This window comes from Ipomoea nil, unplaced genomic scaffold, assembly GCF_001879475.1.
Source record: "Ipomoea nil cultivar Tokyo-kokei standard unplaced genomic scaffold, Asagao_1.1 scaffold1558, whole genome shotgun sequence".
Classification (NCBI taxonomy): Eukaryota; Viridiplantae; Streptophyta; class Magnoliopsida; order Solanales; family Convolvulaceae; genus Ipomoea; species Ipomoea nil.
The window spans coordinates 1,004,606-1,018,904 of NW_017617986.1; the positions used below are offsets into that span (position 1 = coordinate 1,004,606).

At 40.2% G+C, this 14,299-nt stretch overlaps 2 protein-coding genes and 1 pseudogene across 2 annotated transcripts; 1 reads left to right on the plus strand and 2 right to left on the minus strand.

The window, feature by feature from the left end:
• Nucleotides 1-2,698: 2,698 nt before the first annotated feature.
• LOC109189549 (protein FAR1-RELATED SEQUENCE 5-like) lies at nucleotides 2,699-3,913 on the minus strand. Its single transcript, XM_019340159.1, has one exon. It carries the CDS (start codon nucleotides 3,911-3,913, stop codon nucleotides 2,699-2,701), a length of 1,215 nt encoding a protein of 404 aa, XP_019195704.1.
• A 2,416-nt stretch (nucleotides 3,914-6,329) lies between these two features.
• Nucleotides 6,330-8,471, plus strand: LOC109189525 (annotated as a pseudogene).
• A 4,000-nt stretch (nucleotides 8,472-12,471) lies between these two features.
• Nucleotides 12,472-13,731, minus strand: LOC109189550 (protein FAR1-RELATED SEQUENCE 5-like). The gene has a single exon (XM_019340160.1). The coding sequence runs from the start codon at nucleotides 13,729-13,731 to the stop codon at nucleotides 12,472-12,474; it is 1,260 nt and encodes a 419-aa protein (XP_019195705.1).
• Nucleotides 13,732-14,299: the final 568 nt, after the last annotated feature.

Below are 14,299 nucleotides of genomic sequence, written 5' to 3' on the forward strand. Positions count from 1 at the left end.
TGTAGGAACTGGGTTTATATACCCTGAGGCTTACTTGTATTCTTTTAGTTTCATAGCAACGTATACCAGTACTGAACCCGCCTATGGTTGTATGTAACACACCGCGGTGTCTTGCGCCCGTGAAGCAGCCGCGACAAACAACTAGCAACGTACCGGCATTGAGAACGCTTGACTTGAATTCATACGATCACCGGACACGCGCATGTGCCGCGAACACTCTAAGTGTCAACGCACCCGATCCGCAGGCAATCTATGATTGGGTTGCTAGATCTAGACTTAGCGACATGTATTACATCCCTTTTTGCAGCCTACTTTCGTTTCATCAATCCCCCCCTTTAGTGGGTTCTAACCGCCCGTGGCCTGTTCATTGACAGGGATGAGGAGCTGTTTCTATTTAGTGGCCGATCTGCACGGAGGGAAGAATTTCGTTCACTGCTTGAAGGTCAGGAAGTGCTTGTGGGCATAATAAATGCCTGGGCATGTGTGTTGAATTTTAAGGAGATATTGAGGCCTCGTGGGTCACCCTCGAGGCTATTGGTGTCGCTTACGACTACGGTGAGTTAACGGACTATTGTTTTTTAGTTCAGGTTTTGTTATGTCTTGGTTAGTGGTGTTGACTTAGGTTGTATTCGCATGAATCAGTTGAACACAGTTGTAAATGTTTCTGCACCACGTGGTCGGCGTCTGCAGTGGTTTACGGATTGCATGGTCGAGGAGTTGAACACGTCTCCGTTTAACTCCTGGGGCGACATTGATCTGGTTAGTATTTATTTTTTGTCCTTGTTTTTAACCACATTCGGTTGTGATTAACTTTCTTGCGTTGCAGTTCATATTTCCAATACTTCAAGCTGGTCACTACTACGTTATTGTAGTGGATTTTAGACGCATGCGTTTCGATGTGTTAGATAACTCTTCTGTTGGTGGCCTCTCACTCGACAAATATCTTCACATACCTGACCTGCTGGTATGCTTGATTAACAATTTGGTTCTAATTGTACATTTAATATACACATGTCTAGTCAAAACCACCAGTGTGTAGACACATGTATTATTTATTAACACAATGTCATTTGTGTAGCATGAGTTTTTTACCGTTTTCCTGGAGGATGTGGAGGCCACAGATCAGTTTATGAAGGTCACTACGTTCATACCTCGTAGGGTTCGCCTATCATGTCGCGATGCGAAGAACAAAGTAGATTGCGGTGTGTTCGCGATGCGACACATGGAGTCTTATGCTGGACAGCCCTATGCGTCATGGGATTGTGGTCTTTGCGGGGGTGACGCACGTGCATTGCTTGCTTTACGCAAACGCTATATGTCCGAAATCCTTCTGTTTCAGAACAACACCCATCGTCGAACGAATTTCAACTCCGCCATGAGATCAATTGTTCCGTCTCATTGAACACCTCTATTATATACATTGCGTTTATTATTACATCTCTAACTTTATGTATTGTTTTGGTATTTCTGTTAGGATTTGGAATAGACCAGATTTCTGTTTTGGTATTTCTGTTATGCGTATGTGCATACATATACATTGTGTCTGCATTTTACTATATAGTATGTGCGAATACGAGCTATGTGCAGTAGCATATTAAATAGCATGTGCATTTTCATATTACGATGCGTATATAGTAAAATGCATAATTTTATGTCAGTGCATATTAATGGATAAGTGCGTATCAGCTTCAATGTTAGTGCATTTGCTAGATAAAAGGTTACTTTAACTTATGTTAGTGCGTATCATATATATGTTACTATATTTTTATTGCGTCGTTTGTGCGTTTAAATGTTAGTGTCTGTGCGAGTTGCCTTGTATTATATTTTTATTGCATTCTTAGCAAGTGCATATCATGTGCATTTTCATATTACGGTACTCGGCAGTCCATATCAATTGCATTAGGTTAGATAAGTTTATTGCATTTACTGGCAAGTGCATAGTCAATCTTATGTTACTAGCAACTTTATGTATTGTTTTGGTATTTCTGTTATGATTTGGAATAGACCAGATTTCCATTACAAATATTATACGTATTTCCATTATATTATTTTTGTGATTTGATCAGTGCATAGTAGACCAACGACATTTCATACATATAAACGCACTAACTACGTTAATGCACCAAAGAAAAGATTAATTTAACGGTGCATCGACTGCTTGAAACAAACGCACAATTTGTTTGTACTAAATCTGCCACCCAATCATATGACTAATATGTTGTCAACAATCATAACCGTATTACGCAGCCAATTTATACTTCCTTCGCACATGACATTTTCGTTACGCATATAAGCACGTACCTATCGACTACAACGCATTCCATACATGCAATCTATGCGTACTAACGCATATTTGGTAGCGGAGCAGTCCAGACATTTGTGTTATACATTTGTTTTACTACATCATAAAAAATCAGGCATTAAAAAAAGTCAGCACATCACAACTTCTAAGTCCTAATCAGGTAAATCCAGATGGGAAATACGGAACTGCCAACTATAAAATGGGAATGCTTGGAAAAAAGCTTAATGCCTACAGACTTGGTCAAACAAGATATGCATATTATAAAAGCTTCCCTGGTAACATTTTCCTCAAAAAAATGGGAATGCTGGATAAAAACATACAAAAAGGTGCACGAGTTTCAGAATAAACGATCTCACAAAAAACTTCCAGAATTGCATGCTATAGCTAATAACACGTCTACTTCTGCGGGCAGCTTCTACTGTTATGCCCATCTGCCATGCCACAAGTTTTGCACGTGCGCTTCTTCCTGTTTTGCTCCTTCATTGCCAGCTCTTTAGCAGACCTCATCCGTTTACCCGACCCTTTGTTGCTTGTCACCGGTGGTTGGTGCACAGTAATCGTCTCAGGTGCGGGTACGCCACAGTAAGACTCCATGATCGCTTGTTTCCCACTAGCTGCATCCACTTGGACTTCTTCGTGCCCGCACCAAGTTGTCTCCATATCCGATAAAACAGAACACATTTGTTGCAATTTTAAACTGTCCCCCTTGGCAATCCCCAAACAACTGTAGAACGTGTTTATTACATCTGATGCTTCATTACCCGTTATGGCCCCTCCATATCCATACTTCCTCAGTTCATCTTCATATTCTGTTATTACGTTGCGTGTCCATCGCGGGGTGATCTGTTGCGGCGGTATGGTATCAACCCTCTCGTATATTAGCACTGCAAAAGCGTGTCGACACAATAGACCAATCCTTGTATACATTCGGCAGGGGCAGTGCGTAATCATTGTCACATCCTCAACGGTCAAACCGTACTGTGTCCCGCGCTTATCATCCACCTCATAAGTCTTGATGCCGTCACCGATTGTCACTGCTCTTACCCGGCATTCAAAACAACCTGCAATAATTTCCTCCTGGACATCATAAAAAACTGTTAGTGTGTACAGTTCGGATGCATGTCGTTCAATTCCCAGTGGTGTTTTGAAAAGGGGAGTCTGTGCGTTGCTGGCACCACTAAGATGTGCGTGCGTGATCCGTTGCTTTCGCACTGTACTCTCAAATCGGATGAAGAATTCTGTAAGGCAAAGGTGCTTGTTAGTATTGCTTCTGAAAATTCTATTCTCAGCCTCGGACCGGGATGTAGTACGTAGTAATCCGCCCATAAAAACTCCTTCAAAACACGCAAGAACCCATGACGCACGCTCATCATACATATGTTTCAGCCACGAATTTTCAGTTATGGCATATTTTTCCATTACAGCTTTCCATGCATGCTCGAAATTTGCAGTAGTTGAGGCGTCGTTCCATACTACAGTATTTAGCTCCCGTCTAAACTCTTCGTTCCTCGCTAGGTCAGTGCCCACTTTATCACCCACCTTTGTCATTATATGCCACATGCAGTACCGATGACGCGTTTCAGGGAATTCCTGTGCAATTGCAACTTTCATCGCCGGATCTTGATCAGTTACAGTGATTGCGGGGGGGGCTGCCCATTGCGTTTTTGAAGTTCTTTAATACCCAAATGTACGAGTCCACGTCCTCCCGATCAATCAGGGCTGCTCCAAATGTCACGCATTTCTTATGGTTGTCGATCCCGGTAAATGGGACAAACACGAGGCCGTACCTGGGAGCACAAACTTGTACAACATTATGCACCCACCACTGCTGAACATTTAATTATACTATCGGACACTACACACATACGCACATTTTTACAGTGGCGCACATGAAGAAAATATAGCTTTCTGAATTAATTTCTGATATCAATGGGTATCAGCGAAAACGCACACACTCTGTGATTAGTACGCTATCATCAGTGCTATTAAATATCGAGGGTCAAATATATACACACACACACAGTAACATTAATTCGCATATTTCTGGTGTCCGCATATAGAAAAAGTTATACAAGGTTCAGAATTTCTTACCGGTTAGTCTTGTACGTCGCATCGAAGGACACAACATCTCCAAACGCACTGTAATGTTTCCGTGCCACACCATCCGACCAAAAAATCCGTATCAATTGGTCGTTATGGTTTGCTTCGTACTCAAAGTACATGTCAGGGTAGTCAGCCTTGATATCCAGGTATTTGGATATTACCATTTGGCAGTCTCCTCCGTGCATGTATGCCAAGACATCCCGTCGGTAATTTTTGAAATCTTGTTGTGTTGCTCCAACGTTTTCTGTTCCACCCACAACCTCTGCGTATATTTCAAAGCTTTTGCTCGAGCCCACATTCACCTTTGCGCAATTTGTTATGAATTGTTGGTGACCAACATCCAATTTCCTATTTACTTTCAAGAACGGTTTATAGCTATCATCGCACAAACAGTGCGCGTGCCCCTCTTCGAATGTCGTGACTAAATACCTCCCCGCACCGTCTATTTGAACACAATCTTTGCCATGCACCCGACTCGGTTAGATGGCCTACGACGTTTGGTCTTTTTTCCAATTACCGTTTCTGGTGGATCAGATTTTTTCCCCGCTTTGTAACCTTCACGTGAACAAACCAGTTTCTTCCTTAAGATAATGTTGTACTTGTTCTTTTTGTCTGAACTGCGGCGCACATCAAAGCCTGCGACAGAGGCGTAATTGTTATAGAACTCAACACCTTCGTCTAATGTTGCAAACAATTGCCCAACAAATGGTTTTATGGATGTGTCGCAAGCCGTCAACCAAATCTTCGTTCCACTCGGGGATATATTCATATAACAATGTTCTTCGTCGACATCGCCCCCCGTAGTTGGCGCACCTGCCACTCAAAAGTAAGGTAATTAAAAAACCGACGCACTCAAATGCACCCCGGCGTTCCGGTAATAACCATTCGACAAAAGCAGGTATATGCACAGACATAATAGTGTTTACGCACGGACTGGTGGAAACCAAAAAAATAAAAAAAAAAAACACCTCGGACACAGGCGATTTTGTCTATTAGGCAGTACAGCGCATGCACTGGCCAACGTATCTTTACGCTTAGGCCGTTGGATAGTCGGGTATCGAACAACCCACAACCCCAGCCTAACTTGCCTACTAGGTTCTAACGGCGTACGCACAGGCGGGTCGTCCTTAACGCTCACAAATATCGTCCGGTCATCGACTACCCTTGTTCAGCCGTAAACCGTTTCGAGAAATCATGGAAATGCACAGACTTAGGCGTGTATATGCACTTACCTGTACTGCTACTGTCCATTTGCTGCAAGTCCGAAAGTGTTGTTCCTGCCTTCACACATCTACCATTGTTAACGTTATTTCATTCTTTTAATCCTTTTCAAGATACAATCATTTAATTTCCATCATCAAAAGCATCAAAAGATGATTCATATTCCTTTTAAATTAATTCATTAATTAAATCAGCTAACCAATTTACTAATCTAACCTTACCATAGATAATAACTGAAAATATATCTTTTAATCTCAACCATAGATGGGAATCTAATCAATGGGTATTATTAGGCCTCATGGGCTCATCTATTAGGGGGGTGCACCAAATCCAAAGCCTATATATATATATATATATATATATATATATATATATATATATATATATATATTGGCATTACAAAATTTATAAATAAATCAATTAACACTAAATAATATAATATAATAAAAAATAAAAATTTAATATAACAAATGTTGGGTCAATATATAATTATATATATTTTTTTAAAACTTTATGGGTCAAACCTATCTAATTGCAGCAACCCATTTTCTCAAAGTCCACTCATACTTTTGGAGGGAAAGTTAAGATTCTGCTTTATTATATATAAAGAAAGATTAATTTCAAGCTTATTAGGCTAATGTATTTTGGTCGTAACTCAAAAAAAAAAATAAATTAATATTATCCGGCAACCTATTAATTTCAGGTTAAGATTGGAGTAAAAGATAGCTGACAAAGTTCCTCAGTATATGTAAGGTTGTGAGCAAGGGAAAACCACATCTCATTGAGTGTTAAAATGGAGGCCACAACTTTGAACCAATTTCACCATGAGAATGGAGACAGGCAAAGTGAGCTGAAGGCCTTTGATGAGACCAAAGCTGGTGTGAAAGGTCTTATTGATGCAGGCATAACCAAACTCCCACCAATATTCATTCATCCAAAAACAACCCAAAACTCATCCAATATTAATCCCACCGCTGACAAACACAGCATCCCAATCATAGACCTTGAAGCATTCATGGGAATGAGATGAAGCGCAGAGAGGTCGTTGAGGCAATTGGAGAAGCATCTAAAACATGGGGTTTCTTCCAAGTGGTGAATCATGGGATCCCAATAAATGTTTTGGAGGAAATCATGAGTGGGGTACGAGGATTCCATGAACAAGATACAGAGGTGAAGAAGGAATGGTATACACGAGATCGATCAAGGAGGGTAAGTGTATAACTGCCAACTTTGATCTGTATACTGCACCAGCAGCTAATTGGAGGGACACTATCTTCTGCTTCATGGCTCCTAATCCCCCTCATCCTCAAGAACTGCCTCCGGTTTGCAGGTTTAATTTGTCTGTGTTTAAATTTATATATATATATATGCATGGCAATTAATAAACTACAAGATTTAATTTGTTACGTTGATAATAGTGGTGTGGAATTTGATGCAGCGATATTCTTATCAAATACTCAAAAGAAGTGAAAGAAGTAGGGGGTGTTTTGTTTGAACTACTATCAGAGGCTTTAGGCCTAAATCCAAACTATTTCAAAGACATTGAGTGCAGTAAGGGGCTAGCCGTTTTGGGGCATTACTACCCACCCTGCCCAGAACCAGACCTAACTTTAGGCAACACCAAGCATTCCGATGACACTTTTCTCACAATTTTGCTTCAAGATGATATAGGTGGCCTTCAAGTTTTTCACCAAAACCAGTGGGTTGATGTTCCCCCTTCCCCAGGAGCTCTGGTTGTCAACATTGGAGATCTTCTCCAGGTAAGTCTTACAATCAAGTGCTTACCATTACGCTAAAAGCGAAGTGACCATTATATTAGTAGCGTCACATTTTCAACCCTTTTACCGACCTTCGCCTAACAATCCTCTTATCACATGGTGCTAGACTTTGGCCCTTACTGGCAAATTATTGTGTGGACTGTGGTCCACAAAGCTGTGTGGACCACAGTCCAAAACGACGTCGTTGAATATTATGTGTTAGAATAATGTACATTACGTGTTAAAATAATGAAACTTCTAAGTTAATATAATGTACATTATGTTTTAGAATAATATACATTATGCTTTAGAATAATGTACATTATAATTTATAAAAATGTATGTTGCAGTTGGGCGTCTGAGCGCATGAAGAAAAAAATTATACATAAACGACGTCGTTGAATATTATGTGTTAGAATAATGTACATTATGTGTTAGAATAATGTACATTACGTGTTAAAATAATGAAACTTCTGAAATAATATAATGTATAACTATGTGGACCCCACTATTGGCCCTTACTAGCCTCAGCTCCGACCGGCAACAAGCCTTAAATTCTTTATATTTTAAATGTAATTGACTCATTTTTTTTAATCAAACAAATTTCTGTGTTTTTGGGAGCAGCTTATGACAAATGATAGGTTCAAGAGCTCAGAACACAGAGTGCTGGCTAATCAATGTGGTCCCAGGATATCAGTGGCAGGTTTCTTTACTACATACATGTTGCCATCGTCACGGGTTTGTGGACCAATTAAAGAACTATTGTCAGATGAGAATCGTCCAAAGTACAGGGAAACCACAGTGAAGGAGTACGTAGCCCATTTTCATGCAAAGGGCCTTGATGGAACTTCTGCCTTGTTGCATTTCAAGCTCTGAATTGGCATCCTCTGTACTCATTCATCTGAGGCCTCCCAATTCTTAGTTATTCGGAATAAACCATTCTATATGATTGTTATGAAATATGTGCCATGACTTTTACTTTATTATAAGCATTACTACATGCTTTTTCTGAAACTAGGAGCCCTTTAATTTGCTGTAGAAAGATAAGCTTCCATTTTCTATTTCAGATCCGTTGGGTTATGCTTTAATGCTTATCCGGGTTATGATTCCGGATCAGATACCCCACCTGCCTCCAATCGTTATGCTATGGACCCGTGTCCAGCATGCTGTTTGTGGCACTGTTGTCTTCCATTTTTTTTTTTTTTTTAAATTTTAGACCACTTTGTTATAGGAGTATATGTTCATAATTTTATCACTATATGTTCATCATTGTAAGTTCATAATGTTAGAGTTCTGGGTTCATAATTCTATAACTGTACATTCATAATTGCATAACTGTACATTCATAATTTCTAACTATACATTCATAATTCAATAACTGTAAATTCATAATTTTTGGAACTCTATGTTCAAAATTTTAGAGCTCTATGTTCATAATTTTATCACTATATGTTAATAATTGTAAGTTCATAATGTCATAGCTCTGTGTTCATAATTGCATGACTGTACATTCGTAATTGCATAACTGTACATTCGTAATTGCATAACTGTACATTCATAATTCAATAACTGTAAATTCATAATTTCGAAACTCTACATATGTTCACAATTTTAGAGCTCTATGTTCATAATTTATCACTATATGTTCATAACTGTAAGTTCATAATGTCAGAGCTCTGTGTTCATAATTCCATAACTTACATTCATAATTCCATAGTTGTACATTCATAATTGCATAACTGTACATTCATAATTGCATAACTGTACATTTAATTACAACTGTACATTCATAATGCCACAAACAAATAACGCCGTTAACTGTGAGACAAAATCAAATTTATTTTTTTAACTGCAAGGCCACGTTTTCCCTTAAAACGACGTCGTTTTGGACTCATGTTCACAATGCATTGTGAACACGAGTCCACAGCATAATTTGCGACCTGCCTCCCCTTTCATAAATCATAATTGTCGGGTTATGAGGGCCTGTCGATTTTTTGCTCAACCCGGCCTATGTGAATTGTTGCAAGGTATTTGTTATACTTACAGTATCTCAAGGGCAAAAAGTTAAATTGCATTACCAAATCACCTGGTCCAACCAGAGACAAAACACCTGCAAATGCCAAAATAAAACAAAAAAATGCCACAAGTGAACAGTGTCAAATACAACAAAATTTCAAAAAATGAAAGTTAACTTCAAAAAAAAAAAACCGTGATCACCAAGTATCAGATGTCCGTAAGCCTTCATCACTTAGCCTGGGAGTACGTATTGGCGGGGGCAACAAAAAGGACCTTGCGCGATGGTGTTCCTGGGAGAGTGCAACTAAGGTGACTCCGATGGAGGTACGTTTTCATTTTGCTGCAGTTTGTGTAAATGTTGTCCGTTCATTTGTAGGAACTGGGTTTATATACCCTGAGGCTTACTTGTATTCTTTTAGTTTCATAGCAACGTATACCAGTACTGAACCCGCCTATGGTTGTATGTAACACACCGCGGTGTCTTGCGCCCGTGAAGCAGCCGCGACAAACAACTAGCAACGTACCGGCATTGAGAACGCTTGACTTGAATTCATACGATCACCGGACACGCGCATGTGCCGGCGAACACTCTAAGTGTCAACGCACCCGATCCGCAGGCAATCTATGATTGGGTTGCTAGATCTAGACTTAGCGACATGTATTACATCCCTTTTTGCAGCCTACTTTCGTTTCATCAATCCCCCCCTTTAGTGGGTTCTAACCGCCCGTGGCCTGTTCATTGACAGGGATGAGGAGCTGTTTCTATTTAGTGGCCGATCTGCACGGAGGGAAGAATTTCGTTCACTGCTTGAAGTCAGGAAGTGCTTGTGGGCATAATAAATGCCTGGGCATAGTGTGTTGAATTTTAAGGAGATATTGAGGCCTCGTGGGTCACCCTCGAGGCTATTGGTGTCGCTTTACGACTACGGTGAGTTAACGGACTATTGTTTTTTAGTTCAGGTTTTGTTATGTCTTGGTTAGTGGTGTTGACTTAGGTTGTATTCGCATGAATCAGTTGAACACAGTTGTAAATGTTTCTGCACCACGTGGTCGGCGTCTGCAGTGGTTTACGGATTGCATGGTCGAGGAGTTGAACACGTCTCCGTTTAACTCCTGGGGCGACATTGATCTGGTTAGTATTTATTTTTTGTCCTTGTTTTAACCACATTCGGTTGTGATTAACTTTCTTGCGTTGCCAGTTCATATTTCCAATACTTCAAGCTGGTCACTACTACGTTATTGTAGTGGATTTTAGACGCATGCGTTTCGATGTGTTAGATAACTCTTCTGTTGGTGGCCTCTCACTCGACAAATATCTTCACATACCTGACCTGCTGGTATGCTTGATTAACAATTTGGTTCTAATTGTACATTTAATATACACATGTCTAGTCAAAACCACCAGTGTGTAGACACATGTATTATTTATTAACACAATGTCATTTGTGTAGCATGAGTTTTTTACCGTTTTCCTGGAGGATGTGGAGGCCACAGATCAGTTTATGAAGGTCACTACGTTCATACCTCGTAGGGTTCGCCTATCATGTCGCGATGCGAAGAACAAAGTAGATTGCGGTGTGTTCGCGATGCGACACATGGAGTCTTATGCTGGACAGCCCTATGCGTCATGGGATTGTGGTCTTTGCGGGGGTGACGCACGTGCATTGCTTGCTTTACGCAAACGCTATATGTCCGAAATCCTTCTGTTTCAGAACAACACCCATCGTCGAACGAATTTCAACTCCGCCATGAGATCAATTTGTTCCGTCTCATTGAACACCTCTATTATATACATTGCGTTTATTATTACATCTCTAACTTTATGTATTGTTTTGGTATTTCTGTTAGGATTTGGAATAGACCAGATTTCTGTTTTGGTATTTCTGTTATGCGTATGTGCATACATATACATTGTGTCTGCATTTTACTATATAGTATGTGCGAATACGAGCTATGTGCAGTAGCATATTAAATAGCATGTGCATTTTCATATTACGATGCGTATATAGTAAAATGCATAATTTTATGTCAGTGCATATTAATGGATAAGTGCGTATCAGCTTCAATGTTAGTGCATTTGCTAGATAAAAGGTTACTTTAACTTATGTTAGTGCGTATCATATATATGTTACTATATTTTTATTGCGTCGTTTGTGCGTTTAAATGTTAGTGTCTGTGCGAGTTGCCTTGTATTATATTTTTATTGCATTCTTAGCAAGTGCATATCATGTGCATTTTCATATTACGGTACTCGGCAGTCCATATCAATTGCATTAGGTTAGATAAGTTTATTGCATTTACTGGCAAGTGCATAGTCAATCTTATGTTACTAGCAACTTTATGTATTGTTTTGGTATTTCTGTTATGATTTGGAATAGACCAGATTTCCATTACAAATATTATACGTATTTCCATTATATTATTTTTGTGATTTGATCAGTGCATAGTAGACCAACGACATTTCATACATATAAACGCACTAACTACGTTAATGCACCAAAGAAAAGATTAATTTAACGGTGCATCGACTGCTTGAAACAAACGCACAATTTGTTTGTACTAAATCTGCCACCCAATCATATGACTAATATGTTGTCAACAATCATAACCGTATTACGCAGCCAATTTATACTTCCTTCGCACATGACATTTTCGTTACGCATATAAGCACGTACCTATCGACTACAACGCATTCCATACATGCAATCTATGCGTACTAACGCATATTTGGTAGCGGAGCAGTCCAGACATTTGTGTTATACATTTGTTTTACTACATCATAAAAAATCAGGCATTAAAAAAAGTCAGCACATCACAACTTCTAAGTCCTAATCAGGTAAATCCAGATGGGAAATACGGAACTGCCAACTATAAAATGGGAATGCTTGGAAAAAAGCTTAATGCCTACAGACTTGGTCAAACAAGATATGCATATTATAAAAGCTTCCCTGGTAACATTTTCCTCAAAAAAATGGGAATGCTGGATAAAAACATACAAAAAGGTGCACGAGTTTCAGAATAAACGATCTCACAAAAAACTTCCAGAATTGCATGCTATAGCTAATAACACGTCTACTTCTGCGGGCAGCTTCTACTGTTATGCCCATCTGCCATGCCACAAGTTTTGCACGTGCGCTTCTTCCTGTTTTGCTCCTTCATTGCCAGCTCTTTAGCAGACCTCATCCGTTTACCCGACCCTTTGTTGCTTGTCACCGGTGGTTGGTGCACAGTAATCGTCTCAGGTGCGGGTACGCCACAGTAAGACTCCATGATCGCTTGTTTCCCACTAGCTGCATCCACTTGGACTTCTTCGTGCCCGCACCAAGTTGTCTCCATATCCGATAAAACAGAACACATTTGTTGCAATTTTAAACTGTCCCCCTTGGCAATCCCCAAACAACTGTAGAACGTGTTTATTACATCTGATGCTTCATTACCCGTTATGGCCCCTCCATATCCATACTTCCTCAGTTCATCTTCATATTCTGTTATTACGTTGCGTGTCCATCGCGGGGTGATCTGTTGCGGCGGTATGGTATCAACCCTCTCGTATATTAGCACTGCAAAAGCGTGTCGACACAATAGACCAATCCTTGTATACATTCGGCAGGGGCAGTGCGTAATCATTGTCACATCCTCAACGGTCAAACCGTACTGTGTCCCGCGCTTATCATCCACCTCATAAGTCTTGATGCCGTCACCGATTGTCACTGCTCTTACCCGGCATTCAAAACAACCTGCAATAATTTCCTCCTGGACATCATAAAAAACTGTTAGTGTGTACAGTTCGGATGCATGTCGTTCAATTCCCAGTGGTGTTTTGAAAAGGGGAGTCTGTGCGTTGCTGGCACCACTAAGATGTGCGTGCGTGATCCGTTGCTTTCGCACTGTACTCTCAAATCGGATGAAGAATTCTGTAAGGCAAAGGTGCTTGTTAGTATTGCTTCTGAAAATTCTATTCTCAGCCTCGGACCGGGATGTAGTACGTAGTAATCCGCCCATAAAAACTCCTTCAAAACACGCAAGAACCCATGACGCACGCTCATCATACATATGTTTCAGCCACGAATTTTCAGTTATGGCATATTTTTCCATTACAGCTTTCCATGCATGCTCGAAATTTGCAGTAGTTGAGGCGTCGTTCCATACTACAGTATTTAGCTCCCGTCTAAACTCTTCGTTCCTCGCTAGGTCAGTGCCCACTTTATCACCCACCTTTGTCATTATATGCCACATGCAGTACCGATGACGCGTTTCAGGGAATTCCTGTGCAATTGCAACTTTCATCGCCGGATCTTGATCAGTTACAGTGATTGCGGGGGGGCTGCCCATTGCGTTTTTGAAGTTCTTTAATACCCAAATGTACGAGTCCACGTCCTCCCGATCAATCAGGGCTGCTCCAAATGTCACGCATTTCTTATGGTTGTCGATCCCGGTAAATGGGACAAACACGAGGCCGTACCTGGGAGCACAAACTTGTACAACATTATGCACCCACCACTGCTGAACATTTAATTATACTATCGGACACTACACACATACGCACATTTTTACAGTGGCGCACATGAAGAAAATATAGCTTTCTGAATTAATTTCTGATATCAATGGGTATCAGCGAAAACGCACACACTCTGTGATTAGTACGCTATCATCAGTGCTATTAAATATCGAGGGTCAAATATATACACACACACACAGTAACATTAATTCGCATATTTCTGGTGTCCGCATATAGAAAAAGTTATACAAGGTTCAGAATTTCTTACCGGTTAGTCTTGTACGTCGCATCGAAGGACACAACATCTCCAAACGCACTGTAATGTTTCCGTGCCACACCATCCGACCAAAAAATCCGTATCAATTGGTCGTTATGGTTTGCTTCGTACTCAAAGTACATGTC

Excerpts from the sequence above, each read along its gene's own strand:
- LOC109189549 (XM_019340159.1), bottom strand. The coding sequence starts at position 3,913 with ATGAAAGTTGCAATTGCACAGGAATTCCCTGAAACGCGTCATCGGTAC.
- LOC109189550 (XM_019340160.1), bottom strand. The coding sequence starts at position 13,731 with ATGGGCAGCCCCCCCGCAATCACTGTAACTGATCAAGATCCGGCGATG.